At 50.0% G+C, this 13,865-nt stretch overlaps 4 protein-coding genes across 4 annotated transcripts; 1 reads left to right on the plus strand and 3 right to left on the minus strand.

Annotated features, from left to right (window-relative positions):
• Nucleotides 1-678: 678 nt before the first annotated feature.
• Nucleotides 679-3,041, minus strand: BDW74DRAFT_154921 (uncharacterized protein). The gene is made up of 3 exons (XM_073724752.1): nt 2,301-3,041; nt 784-2,245; nt 679-733 (listed from the first exon to the last, which is right to left on the minus strand). Exons 1-2 carry the CDS (start codon nt 2,519-2,521, stop codon nt 1,075-1,077), a joined length of 1,392 nt encoding a protein of 463 aa, XP_073583192.1. The 5' UTR covers nt 2,522-3,041; the 3' UTR covers nt 679-733; nt 784-1,074.
• A 944-nt stretch (nt 3,042-3,985) lies between these two features.
• On the minus strand, nt 3,986-6,144 carry BDW74DRAFT_168470 (GMC family oxidoreductase; the record flags this gene model as incomplete). Its single annotated transcript, XM_073726834.1, has 8 exons — nt 3,986-4,027; nt 4,075-4,135; nt 4,172-4,850; nt 4,901-5,353; nt 5,398-5,532; nt 5,574-5,662; nt 5,714-5,930; nt 5,961-6,144. The coding sequence occupies 8 exons, from the start codon at nt 6,142-6,144 to the stop codon at nt 3,986-3,988; spliced, it is 1,860 nt and encodes a 619-aa protein (XP_073583193.1).
• Nucleotides 6,145-9,070: 2,926 nt separating this feature from the next.
• Nucleotides 9,071-11,028, plus strand: BDW74DRAFT_179045 (transcription factor TFIIIC subunit TFC1; the record flags this gene model as incomplete). Its single annotated transcript, XM_073729345.1, has 3 exons — nt 9,071-9,211; nt 9,262-9,574; nt 9,626-11,028. 3 exons carry the CDS (start codon nt 9,071-9,073, stop codon nt 11,026-11,028), a joined length of 1,857 nt encoding a protein of 618 aa, XP_073583194.1.
• Nucleotides 11,029-11,088: 60 nt separating this feature from the next.
• BDW74DRAFT_154926 (uncharacterized protein) lies at nt 11,089-12,982 on the minus strand. The gene is made up of 2 exons (XM_073724753.1): nt 12,355-12,982; nt 11,089-12,285 (listed from the first exon to the last, which is right to left on the minus strand). Exons 1-2 carry the CDS (start codon nt 12,467-12,469, stop codon nt 11,405-11,407), a joined length of 996 nt encoding a protein of 331 aa, XP_073583195.1. The 5' UTR covers nt 12,470-12,982; the 3' UTR covers nt 11,089-11,404.
• Between the last annotated feature and the right edge of the window lie 883 nt (nt 12,983-13,865).

A 13,865-nucleotide genomic window follows, 5' to 3' on the forward strand; every position in this document is an offset into this window, starting at 1 on the left:
AGAGTTCTGTAAGGGGCTGTCTAGCTGTGAGCCTGTGACCCAACAATCGCAAACTCGAGGACTATCGTTCGATGCGAACGGGTGACTTATTACAAACTGCCTAGAGCATGAAACAGCACTATGGACTGATCTACTCTGATTTTTAGTTTTCTACAGCTATTTTTCTCGGTTGCTGGCCCATGGTGGATTCCATGTTTATTCTTGATGTACCGACAGGCTGATCAGGTGACTTGGTCTTGTCGACATCTCTGATAACCTAATGTAGACTTATAATAAATTCGAGAGAGCTTCAAAACTGAATGATAAAATTCTCTGACATTGACTTTTATTCTGTTTAACTAGAGTAGGTTGCCGTATGCTGTAGCAAGAATGTACGGAGTATCACTCGGAACAGACATATATATTCTCGCCATTGCCCTCGATCCATCGCACCCTATTCAAAAGCCACACCTATTCAAGCCAACTCAGTCTAATCTTCCTGTTACTCTTGGTTAATGGAGAAATCAAGTTTTCTGATCTATGGACTGAACAAGACAACCTCGTCAAGAAGACCCCAGGTTCATGACTATAGTCGTGGCCATTAATGCTGTGTCCGTAAGAAGCCTAGCGTACACGTGACAGGCCACCAAAAATAGCCTAGGCGTCCTGGCATAAACACCGCGCCAGATAACCAGCATGGCATCTCAAAGCTGGTCCGTAGACGTATCACCGTACTTCCAAACTAAGCCAAAAGGTAAGTGGGGATTCGTACTTCGCTCTTGTACAGTTCTCAACAGATCTCAGCTGGAAGGGCGCGTTGATCATGCTGTATCTCGCGACGCGTCTGGTTCCGCGTGACAAAAGCCCGGTGCTGGTACCTCCCAACGGCATTTGAGCTCGATCATCGCAGACTGAGTACTCCTATCTACTCCATACGGCTGTTCAAGTATATGATTCCTGCGACGAATCGCGCACAACTCTCTTGGAATTCAACTACCAATACCAACTGGTGTTTTCAATATACCTATCCTTGGCGCTTTGACGTCATCCATATGAGAAGCGAGGCCGTGGATGTTTCGCTCTTGAACCCCAAATTCACCACCCATCATCCCCCCTCCTCCTCGTGGACCTCCGGCTCATGATCCGTCCCGAATGAAACGCCTGGGGATTGACATAAGACGTAAGATCCAACTCCCCATCCTCCATTAGCTGACACGAAAGAAAAGTAAGTAAACCACCACCATCATCCAAGCGCCTATAGTCCGCAATACCCTCAAGAGCCCGCAGGAATGCAGCGCCGTACTGCCAGCGTCCTCTCGACTCAAGCCACCGGTTGAGGTTCTGCGTCGCGGCGAGGTCGTTCCGGCAGTGGTTGCGCACAGGGAAGTAGATTTTGATGGCGGGGAGGTCTCGTCCAGGCGCGATGTCGAAGTAATAGACCAATCCTCTGAGCATCTCCGGGACGTCGGCGAAGTTGGGGATCACGGTGTCGCCGTTTGTGGGCACGTATGGGAATTCCGAGCTCGTTGGAAAATCGCCGGGTTGTTCGGTTAGAGTCTTGAGGAGGTCGAAGAGGTCCTTGAATTGTTTCTCGCGGGTCTTGGTGTTGGCGATGCGCCCGCCCAATGTCATGACCTCGCGGATGGCGTTGAAGTTGGTATGTGGGCTGTTGAAGTACCATTTTATCCGGCCTTTGGCGGGGTCGCAGTTGTCGACGCTGAGGCAGAAGGGTTTCAGGAGCTTGCCTTCTAGGCTTTTCTTGAGGAACTCGTGCATAGCCGTTCGGGAGGGGACGCTTGGATGTAATCCGCGAAACGAGGCTTCCCAGCGCGGGATATCGACGAATCCTTGCTGATCGAGCGTGCACGGTTGGAAGTATGTCTTGAGTGCGGTTGAGTCGCGCTGGAACTCGAGGGAGTAGATTAAGCTCGTGCCGAGTGGACCACTGTTGGCGGCCTTCTGTGTATACTTGGCATAGTCGTGGTCGAACAAGGTGGCTAGGAAGTGATGTGTCCAGGTGAGGTCGGCCCCGGGCACGGCGGCGGATAGCTTGTGAAGGACTTCGTGCGTGGCCAAGTGATTCATAGGATCGAACGCCGTCCCTGCCATGGGCCCTATAGGCTCTAGGCCGAAGCGAACCTCTGGTTCGCCGTCGGGGGTGTTCCATTTCCACGAGAATTCAAAGGGTGTACCATCTAGCTGAAGCATGGATTTCCAGGCCGGGGAAGAGCTGCCTTCACGAGGCGCCGGTCCTAGGCATGGAGCCTGTACGACTTCCAGTTAGCAGAGCGCACCAGGTATATGAGGGATACAAACGTACCGCGTAGTGGTAATGGTACAAAAGACACTCATACTGCTTCTCAATAGGGTACTCCGCGGCATCAATGAGCAGAGCAAGATGTCTCCCCGTAAGCTGCCACCAAGCATCGGCATCCGGTCCACAAGACGGCAGCGTTTGAGACAGGACCTTCCAAGCCTTGGTGGACTGCCCTCCATCCGACAAGGACCGACGATGCGAAGCTATCCAAGTGGTTGCGGTCATGATCGCGAGTGTCTAGGTGTCCAAACAGTGTTTCATGTGCGAAAGTGCTCGAGTCATCCCATCTGAGACAGCGACCTGCTCTTGTACACTCGCACAGGTGGAAAAAGCAACGTTTCTTATCTTGGAGACACGAGACCCGACGCTACACCAGCCAAACGGGTGTCAGACTGTAAAGCCATGCTTGCTCAGCCGCGAGGATGGAGGGCCCGCGATTGGGACGGTTATGTTTCGTCTGCACGGTTGGGTGCCCCGCGGACTTGGTGTCCGACCTCGTATGCAGTCGCGGTGGCGACTGGTGCGTTGAACACCGAGTATGGGCTTACGGAGAATTGTCGTGACAAATGGGGCCCGGGCACATGGGCTGCTGATGTTCTGTGGTAGCCCTGACCGATTTGTCGTGGACCCTTGGGTTCGGTTGCCGAAGGGTCTCTGTAATAGTTAACACAGTTATGGCTTGTAATATGTACCATTAGTTTTGGAAGAATGGAGAATGAGAGGATGTTGAGACGAGGACTGCGCTGGCAAACAAACGCCGGAAGGGATCAGTGCCCAGGCAGACTCTGAACTCAGTTCTTTTGTCTTGGGGCACCTTTATCATCTGATGATCCTGTACTCGGTACTCTGTACTCAGGTAACATCCTGCTCACGCTCAATGTCGTAGCTACTGGTTCCCGATAAGACAACTCAACAGCCACCCAGGCTCTATCTGAAACCCAAGGTATAACTCACCGGCAACGAAGACAAAAAGACGCCTGTCTTAGCCAGAACAAGTCGCTCAATTCGAGCGGAACGGCACTCGATGTTACGCGTGACAGTGGACGATTTCGCGAGAGAGCCAACAAAGTAAAAGCAGTCGGCCACGGTTTCATTGAGCCAAATCAACCCACCACCGGCGGAAACAACACTCTCAACAAGCTCACTATCTACACCATGGCACCACCCTACTTTATCCTCATGTTCATTAGTCAAATCGAAAACTATAACTCGGCGAGTAAACTCCGGGCCAGCTGCAAACATCAGGGAACAGAGTATATCCACCAAGCATCAGCCGTCCGTACCAGGCTCTCCATTCCCACTGCTTGTCTCTTAAAGAGTGGATCTGAAAGAAATAGAACATCGACTCTGGGTTAACTATAGATACCCCAGAAAAAGAGCCGACAGTGCATCAGACCCGAACCTATCGAGTCATCTGCCGAGAAATGCAAACTCCAAAGTAAGCGACTTCAATACGAACGCTGATACATCGGCTCGTAAACATGAGAATGGCATTGAAAGCTACATTCTAGAGTTCAATAAAACCGTAGAGCTTGTTTCCGAAAGATTGGGATAAAGCTATTATTAAAGAACCAAATAATGTGTTCTCAGATCTGTCAAATACGGCAATATTGAACTCTAGTTTACACCGTAAGTGAGTAGACAGCCTTTAGAAGACGGCTATTGCCTGCCTTGCCCCGTTGAGTTCCATCACTTCAGCCACCCATACTCGTCCTTGATCATATCCGCAACCTGTTCACCATCAGAATACAGTCTGGAGGATCGGAAAGGAAACAAACCTTCTCCGCAGCCGCATAAATCGAAGCCGTCGGTGGCCCAGACAGCTCCTTCGGCCAGTGACTAATATCAATCACACGCAATCCCTAGGTATCGTACACCTTCATCTCAGGCGAAAGCACACCGCCGAGCTTTCGCGGCATCAACGGCGTCGTGCAGCACTGATGCCCGTTCGAGGGCTGCAAAATTTCTCTCATAACACGTATGGTCTGCTCATCAGTTTGTACGTCGGGCCCGGGGACGACCTCTGTCGGACCGAGCGTCTCAAGTGCGGGTGCCGCAAATAACTCCCGCTGTTTTCGAAGGAGCGTAATGTGCAGCTGGAAATCTGCTGGGTCAGATGCGGTGCGGAAGTCGATCACTGGATTTGCGAGCGGATCGGTCTGGTTGATGTACACGTACCCGCGGCTGAAGGGCTTCATGTTGAAGATCTGCACGTTGGTGTTGGTGTCCCATGCTATGCCCCCGACGGCAATTCCGTGATTACGAAATCCATTAAGCAGTAGTTTGCGCTGCGCGACGTAACCTGCGAGGATTGTGGGGTCGATGTGTTCGGGCAATGAGTCTGCTGGGTTGCGGGCCTTGGCGTCATTGGGGGTGTTTGCGGATGGGGTGTCTGATATTGCATCTTTGTACGACAGAAAAGCGAACTTCGGAGCGAGGGGCCTGGTGAGAGACCAAACGCTTGGAAGGCCCTGGTCGTACAGGATGCGTTGCTCTGTCGCCCAAGTAGTGTTTGTGAGAAACATGGTGACATTGGGAGTGACACTGTTCGCCCCTGGCAGTAGTTAGCACAAGCAGAATTCACGGTCGCAACGAGTCACTGACATGTATAGGCCACTGGAAAGGTTGTCTGATCCTGCAGGTTAGACCCAACTCCAGGCAAGTCAGCTACGACGGGGATATCAAGCAACTCGAGCAAGTTGCGCGGTCCAACGCCCGAGAGTTGAAGAATTTGTGGCGTGTGTAGAGCACTAGCGGCGACAAGCACCTCCTTTGCAACAAGCCTTAGATATCTCGCCACCTGCGCTGGGAAGATACTCAACACCAAAGCTTGCTTTCCTTTGAAGATGACCGGCGCGACGGTCGTATTCGCAAGAAAATGATAGTTCGAACGTGCGACAGCTGGGTCGTAGTGGTTCCGTCTGGCAGAGCTTCTATTCCATGTAGTTGAATCGATGGCGAACGGCTGGTTGAATACACCCGTGTTCTGACCAGCATTAGGGTCCAGTCTTGGTTTGATTCTGAGGTGAAGCGCGGCTTCGTAAAACAACCTTCCTCCTGTTAGCATGCTTTCTTTGGTAAATGATAATGCTGAGACTCACCGACTTCGGGGTAATTGTAGTTTGGGTATGAGTATCGAACTGGTCCATCATGACCACGGACAGAGTCATCCCATGTAATGTTACCCTCGCGAGCTAGTTCTGAGGTAGGCTCGGTGAAGTTCTCACTCCATAATGCTGTCAGGATTAGCTCGAGGACTGGGAGACCAACTTGCAACTTGCTTTGATGAAATACGGCAACATGCCTTCCCATCCCCACCCATCGTTTCCAAGTGGTTGCCAACCGTCGAAGTCCAGAGCAGTACCTCTGCGGTCGAGTTAAGCACAAGCCTTCGCGAGATCAATAACCTCTACATACCTTAGGAAGACCATTGCATTTACTATGCTGCCACTCCCAGCGACCTTGGCGACAGCTGAGTCAGATATGCGTTTATTTAACTCTTCGGATGGTTCATTCGTCAGGCCTGGCCAGATGTACGGAGTAGGCTCGTATGGCCTAGGAACGTATACGAAATCCTCATCGCGGTCGACCGGCCCTGCCTCGATGACGAGAACGCGTACTGCCAGAGTCAGCTCTGTTCATAGTGAGACAAGTGCATCTCTACTATCTAGAAGTTCTGTCAGACGATCGGCTACAGTGAGTCCGGCAACACCGCCTCCTGCGATAATGAAATCATATATACTGGATCGAACTTGTCGTTCAGTTACGAGTGTAGCTTGTGGCGGAACGACGAGAGCGTCACAGAGTAACAGGCTGCTGAGAAGCAAGGTATTAAACCGCCTCGTCATTTCCTCGCAAGTAGAAGATACGAGTGATTACAGTTTAAGGGTAACCTTGACTGAATCGGGTTGGCGAGGTTGAAAAGCTCCAAGGGTTGCAAGTGTGTCGTCGGCCTGAGCAACACGACAGAGGGACAAAGACGAACAAGTAAAACCCTGTCCATACAGAGGTCTGACAGTCTGTGCTTCGTCATCATGGATGACCATGGTAACGTAATTCCCGGTCGTTCCGCCCACCCCGGTCGTTCCGCCCACCTCCAACATGTAATTACAACCACCAAACTCGAAGTTATTCCCAATAACTTAATTTTCAATATTTCTTAAAAAACTAAGTCGCATAATAATTAGGATATCTAGTTTTAATATACCCCTGAATATTACAGTCAAAACAGGTTGGTGGAGCACGTTTTAGTAAAGCTAAAGTTATTAAAGTAAATACACTTGCTTTATTACCTTCACTATCTATATTATTTAACTGCTTATTTCTTAACATAATTAAGTCCCTTGCTTTTTAAACTTAAAGGCCTTGTACAAAGGCTATTTAACACTTTAACTAACTTTTTTTTTACTGCTAAACCTAACTCTCTGCGTGAAGATTATTTAATTTTTTTAGCGCGAAGGCAGTATTATAAATCACCAGCTTGCAGCCTTTTATAAGCTTATTTATTACTTGTTTTAAAAAAGATAAAAAAGTTCAAGCGCCTTTACTAAGTAGTCTTTTAACTAATAAAGCTTTTTTATATAGTTATCTTGCTATATAAGGCGTAGCAAGAGTAAAGGAGCTGGTTAAGGTACCCCCCTGGCAAGGGGGGGGGGGCTAGGCATAAATATTTTATAGTTAAAGCACTTTAGGACTTCTTCTGGGTTAAATAGCTTTATCCTAGTTACTTAAAAGCTACTTTAAAGGTTTTAAATTATAAAGACTTGCTGGCGGGCCTTAGGATAGGCCTTTAAGAAGTCATGCTTGTTAATATAGTAAAAGCCCAGGTGTATCTTAGCTTTAACAAGGCCTTTGTAGGCCTTCTTTAGCGGCCCGAAATAACTAATATCTAGTGGTTAAAGAAAATATAATAAATAAGGAGGCATGCAGATATAGATAACTTTATTATCCTTGCAGAGTTTATTAAATTTAGGTGTTAAATAACTGCCATGACCATCTAAAACAAGTAATTAATAACTCCTAATTGTCTGCTTAGTTATATAAGGAATAAAGCACTTTTTAAGCCACTGGAGGGTTATCTGGTTAATAATCTAATTATTTATGCTTAATTTAATCCTCTAGTCTCCTGGGAGGCCTAGTTCTTTAAACCATCCCTTAATATGGGCCTTTCCTTTAAAGATAATGCAAGGTGGAACCATAAATCCTGTTAATTTAATATACTTAATTAAAGTGACCCATTCTTGCTGGCCTGGTTAAATAAGATAAGGCTTACCAAGTATCTTAGCTCTTATAATAACCTGTGTAGTTATAATTAGGCCTATAATAAAGCTAGTTTTATTAAAATTATAGATATTTTAAAGCTAAATACCATGCTTTTCTTGCAGCGCTTGTAGGTTATTAAACCATTCTTTTATAACCTTAGGATTCTCACAAAGGGCACGTTAATAGTTATACTTGCGTGTAAATTAACTTTTAACTCTCTTATGGCGCTTAATAAAGTTAGTAACCCAGTTCTTGCTTAATGGCTTGGGGGGGGTTATAGAACCTTCTTAGAGAAGAAAATAGGCTATTTACTGCACGTGCAAGACTTTTAAAGCAACTTCATGTGTATTTTTATTAATAATTTAATTTACTAAAGCCTCTTCCTAATTCTTAAAGAGTTGGAACAAGTGGTTATAAAATTTTACTTAAAATTCATGTCCCTTAAGGCAATCCCGGAGTATAAAGCGCGGCACATTATAAACATCTACCACGCGACAAGCGCTTAAGATCTCGCGTTTTTTTAAAGCTTGTATAGCAAGTTAAATCCTCCCCTCTTGCTTCACTAAATTTTAACAAGATTAACGCGGTTTTGGTGGCATGGTGGTTATTTAAATAGCTTTAATAATTTAACGCGAGAAATTTTGGAAGGGTGGGCGGATCGACCGGGGTGGGCGGAACGACCGGGAATTACGTTAGTAGACGAGGAATACGAGATGAATCAAGGGCCTGAGGCGGATCCCCGCTGATTCCGGGGTTGGCTAGCCAGTCAGATCGGCGTGAAGAACAAGATGCAGCACAATCACATTTAAATGTGGCCTAGAAAGCCAACCAAATCAAGATCTTGCATTGCACATCGTTCATTCGTGTTGCGCAAATCCAACAGCTTTTCTCTCCCAGAAATGGACACGATCGGCTTCGTAATCGGCAGCAAGTGACATTCTAAGCGATCTAGAGTATCCCGACCATTGGGGACTAGAACTGGACCCTTTTCACATTGTTGCCCTGAAGGGTATGCCACAAAGTGTGGTCAACCGTCAATTATCGGCCATCAAATAATTTCATCAAGAACTGTATTGATAGAATAGCGCGTAATCAAGATGTTAGCTGAAGCAGCAAAGGGTCATCATTGCAGGAGATTGGTACGCAAGATCTCACAGCAAGCCTTGGTCCATGGGGGAGTGCCTGGGCCCAAAAAGGAAGGTCCCCCATTCTGCCACGCCCCCCCGCTTTTTACTAAACTTAGTCAGCTGACTTTAACGTTTGCACTGTTTGACTCTTCGCATATTCTTGAATCTTGACATTGCATGCGACCAACTTTCAAGAGATAACCTGTAACGTTGATGTTTGTCTTGGCAAATCTTTGGGAGGATGATCATTGTAGCTGAGCATCTGTTTCCCAAAGTGATCTGTGGCGGCAGCGTTGGGTTGTACAAGCATCTAGTCGCCTGGCGGAATCGCAATCCATCCGGATAGCTTCATTTTGTCGCAGCCAAGGGCTAATCACAAAGAACAATGGCGGAGAATAACCATTCACGGACGGCCCCATTTTACCAGCTCCCAAACCGTTCTCTCGTCTGTGTTGAGCATCCCGCTATCATCAGGAATGTTGACAAAGCCATTGATACGCTCCAAGGAAGCACGGGCATCAAAAGGGTAAGTAGATACTTCCAATTTGATAAGCACCGCTTCTGACATCTTTCCAGCTCCTGGACCCGCCCAAGCCGGATGCTTCAGTCAGTCTATCGCTCCGGCCAGAGGACGTAATGGCAAGACCACTGCAGTCTGTCAGCTCGTCCTCCAACAACATCCTCCTCCAGGTCACTGTTCCCAAACGAACGGGGCGAAAGCGCAAGAAGGGGTCGAATGAGCAATATCAAGATGATCCTGATCTTTTGAAGATTGGTGATGGTCCATCACGACCTACTGCGAAAGATTTCCTACGGAGTCTGCGTGACAACGTAGGCAAGTACCAGGTTGAACCTGTCGGGCTGGTTGAACGGACGCATGTGTTTCGAGGTACGTCCCCATTACCCAAACGATAAAACTATGTACTGAGTGAGTATTAAGGAATGCCCGATTTCGTCTATTCAACGGCCTCCAGCCCTTTCGCGAACCGCTTCCGCGAAAAGATCCTCCCATTCAACTACCAAAAGATGAAAGAGTTCGATCTAGACATGAGCAAAGGCGCCATCCAGAACGTCGACCTCATCCCCCCTCCTTCCTTCAGCCACGGCGACATCCCCTTCCACTACTTCTACCGCCAGAACCCAACAGTCCGCCAAACCCTCGACAAAGCAGGCAACCTCACCACAATCAACACCCAAAAGTCCACCAAAGTCCTCACCCACCTCGTCCCCTACGACATCAACCCAGTGCCCCAAGGACCCCGCCCAAACCTGCCCCCCATCGAATCCCTCGACCCAACCCTCAAAGAGACAATAAACATCATCCTCAAGCTCTTCGAGTCCCGCCCCGCCTGGTCGCGCCGCGCCCTCCGCAACAACCTCACCTCCATGGAGCAGCGCTACGCCCTCCGCCACGCCGTCCCGTATGCAGGGTACATCTTCCGCTCGGGCCCCTGGCGCGACGCAATCATCGCCTTCGGCCACGACCCGCGCAAAGACCCCAACTCCCGCATCTACCAAACAACCATGTTCCGCATCCTCCCCGGCACCTCAGAGACAGCACGCGACCGCGACATCCGAGACCGCAATGCCACGGGCGGGCGCCGCCACACGCTCCTCCCAAGGGCCAACGACCTACTCCCAAACCCCGATATCTCAACATCAGGCACATCGCACCTGTTTACCGGTCAGCCGCCGCTCCCTCTCGACGGGCGAATGTGGATGTTCTGCGATATCGTCGACCCGTTGCTACAGGGCATCATGGAGCCAGTTCCTCGGCCAGAGGGCTTTGTTCGCGAGGAATGCGACATCGCGACGGACGGGTGGTACGGGAACGGCACGATGGCGAAGATGAAGACGATCATGCGCCATAAGATCCTGGCGATGTATGAGGGGCGCGAACCTGCGAGCGACGAGGAGTACGCGGTGATTTGTAGCTTCCCGGACCATGCGAGCCCGGCGACGGGGCTGGGCGGGTTCTGGCTTGAGCCTGATGCGGGGAGTTTGCTGACGGGGTTGGCGACGGAGGTGAGGAGTATGATTAAGGCCGCGCCGTCGTGGAAAGAGAGGGTTATGGCGCGGACGGCGGCGAGGAAAGAGGCTAGGGAGGCTGGGGCGGGGCTGGGGATGAGTGAAGGGCCTGAAGAGGGAGATGGGGCGGAAGAAGAGGATGGTGCTGAGGGTGAGGGTGCGGAAGGCAGTGAGGGCGAGGAGGAGGCAATTGAGCAGGAGGAGATGATGGAGGCGGCGGCTGTAGCTGTGGATGAGGCGGCGAAGAGGAGGGATGAAGAGGATGAGAATGAAAACGAGGTTGACGAAGAGGATGATGGAAATGAGATAGATTAATCGCTACAATAATAGCCACAGCAGATACATACTACGATACAGTACAACAAGTACGAGGAATATGGCTGTAGTAATGGATCAAGCAATACGTACATGGTGAACGGCATCAAACGTGACACATCTGAGTTCATTAGGTTGTACGGAGAACACGCCATGCTATGCTGACAATGAATGAAGCAGTGTAGTGTGGGCAAGGTAGGTAAGATAAAGCAAGGCAAGTCGACCAGCCCAAGTGAAAGGACAACCAAGAACACGAAGCCAGAGACAAGAAGGACAGGCAGAAAGACAAGTGGGTATCAATACAATCAAGCACTCCAAGAACACCAAGCAATTCCGACTCCAACAATTCCAGTAAAACAAAGATCAAAAGAATGACCTAGGCCGAGTCCTCCACGGGCTTCTCGATAAGATTTTCTGCAGCCTCGAGCACGGACTCAATGGACGACATGCTCGACAGCTTACTCCGGGTAACCTTCTTCTCAAAAGGCGCCTCGTCCTCCTCATCGAAGATAACAGCGTACGAGAATGCATGGCAATCTTCACCATAATAATCGGCCGCATTGAGCTCGCCCAATGGAGAGCGAGGCTCATCTCCCATGTCGGACTTCCTAGCAGCAGCAGCAGGAGACTCCTGTTGGCGGGTGCGGGGCAGCGAGATTCCCAAATCAGCGGGCGGGATGTTCTCCTTTCCACGGTAATCCGATTTGATCTCTTCCTTGTCCTCATCGTCGGAAATATCTAGAACACATGTAGAGTGTTGCATGAGGTTCGTCATCTCCTCTTGTTCCGAGTCGACGTAGATCTCAAATGACCAGGATGCAGGCATTTTAGGTGCAGGAGCTGCAGCTTGGCTCTTGGACTTTGATTTTCCAGAGGAAAGAGCTGCAGCAAGGGAGAATGGACGGCCAATGCCTTTGCGGGCTGACTCTGGACGGCTCTTGGAGACTGTTGCACGGCGGGCAAAGGGCTTGCTGGCTTTCATCTGAGGCGAGCGACCGGCGGGCTTGAGGGGTGCGAACTTGGGAGTCGACTGTGTGTTCTTTGTGGGGGTTGAGGGTGCAATTGAATCTTCGAAGATAGCAAAGCTCACGGAAGACGACTTCATGGGCTTCATGGGGCTCTTGGCCGGTGTGTGGTCGTCCTCATCGTCGGCAGAGCGCTTGCGTTTCGTGGACTTGGTGGACTTGAGGGCTGAGGGGTCGATGTTCTCCGAGTCAAACTCAGCGAGGGGTTGCTTTTTGCCTGAGAGCATGTTGCCTTGAGGGCAGTGTTAGCACCAGTTGTGGACGCGTAAAGTGGTTTCTGTTCGTGGCAGTGGGTACATACCGTTCTGCTTGTTGAGGACGTTCATCTTGGTGCGGAGAATGGAGCGCAGACGAGGGGCATCCAGAGGAGCGAAAGGTTGTCGAACAGCAACGGGAGTCAGTGTGAGAGCGGCCATGGTGATAAAAGACGACCGGATGAGTGAAAAGACAGGAGTGAAGAGCGTGGGCTGAGTGAGAAGTGAATTGGATTATTGGGGCCAGTGGATTTGTTTTGGTCGCGGCAGGAGGAGCGAGAGTGGGGTCTGATTGGCGGTCGGCTTATAGTAGTAGTGACAGGAAGTGACAGCTCTATGCACAGGTTTGGAGTGACTGTCTGAATCTACGGACTGTACAGCAAGATGGAAATGAAGCGAAACAGATAAAAGAGAGACGTGGACTCCTAAGCAGAGAGCTGGTTTGAGGGTGAGGTCGGGTCAATTGATATAGAGAGCAGGGCGCGAGGAGTGAAGCTGCAGCAAGGGCTGGACACGCTATGGAGAATTCCTGCACGGTTGAGATTATTCTGAATCCCACAAGGAAGCGGATCTTGTGAATCTTAAAGGAGGCGAAACACGCAGCAGACACCAGTTTCAAGAGGAATGGTATGAAGTCAGCCTGGATGTTGGAATGCCCGGCTGTATAAGTACTCGGCACCGTGGAATGGAGGAGGAGAAGCGCGTCCGGTTCGTGTCAGGGAGCTCAAGCTAATTAGGAACAGGCTGACTCGAGTATCTTCAGATCCTGAATCTGCAAGGCATCGCACGATGGAGATCCAATAATTGCCTGCTTTCCCCTCACTTCATCTACTCAGGCGCGTCCAGCGGTATTTTATTGTTACCGCTGAGTACGCGTATTATACGCGCTGTCGCCAGCTGAGGCACGCTATCTCTCCGGTATTTACCGCGCGTGACATCCCTTCATTCTATCATCGCATCTCTATACAGCTTCATCCCACTCCCAATCCGTATACCAGACAGAATTGAAAGAAGCATATCTCGCCTTAGCTATCTCTTTATGACCCGTTCTTTGTACCTATCACACAGCACTTATAACCGCTCATCTTGTACGACAATTCCAAGTATAACTCCGCGCTCGCCCCGTCTGACCCGAGTCGACTCCATCCCTTCAACGCGTCCCCCACATGTCAAGTCAAGCCTCGTCGCGTCAGTTCCACGGTCTTCAGCTGGCAGCTGCTGCCGCTTCTCAACTTAATTATGCTTGATTAGAGCACCAGCAGGCAAGGTTGCTCGTCGAACCACGTATCTCGCCGTCCCGTTCTGCGCAAGCCGGTTTCAATGTTTCATGAACGAACTCCTTGGCCTGTCCAGCGCCAGCGCGCCAGCTTCCAGTCGCGCATCATGATCGCCTCGCCATTCCAAGTTACCGGCTTATTTTAGGTTCCCAGGCCCGGGCTAGAGCACGCGGCGGTCTGAGCTCGGCGCTTCTGCCCGTGTTTCATCAAAGCTGAAACCAATCCCATGCCGAAGCCAGTATGCCGCTCTGCGATGCGATGCTATGCGCCGCGATGCGCTG

This window comes from Aspergillus multicolor (genome assembly GCF_047715735.1).
Source record: "Aspergillus multicolor strain CBS 133.54 unplaced genomic scaffold BDW74scaffold_15, whole genome shotgun sequence".
NCBI lineage: Eukaryota > Fungi > Ascomycota > Eurotiomycetes > Eurotiales > Aspergillaceae > Aspergillus > Aspergillus multicolor.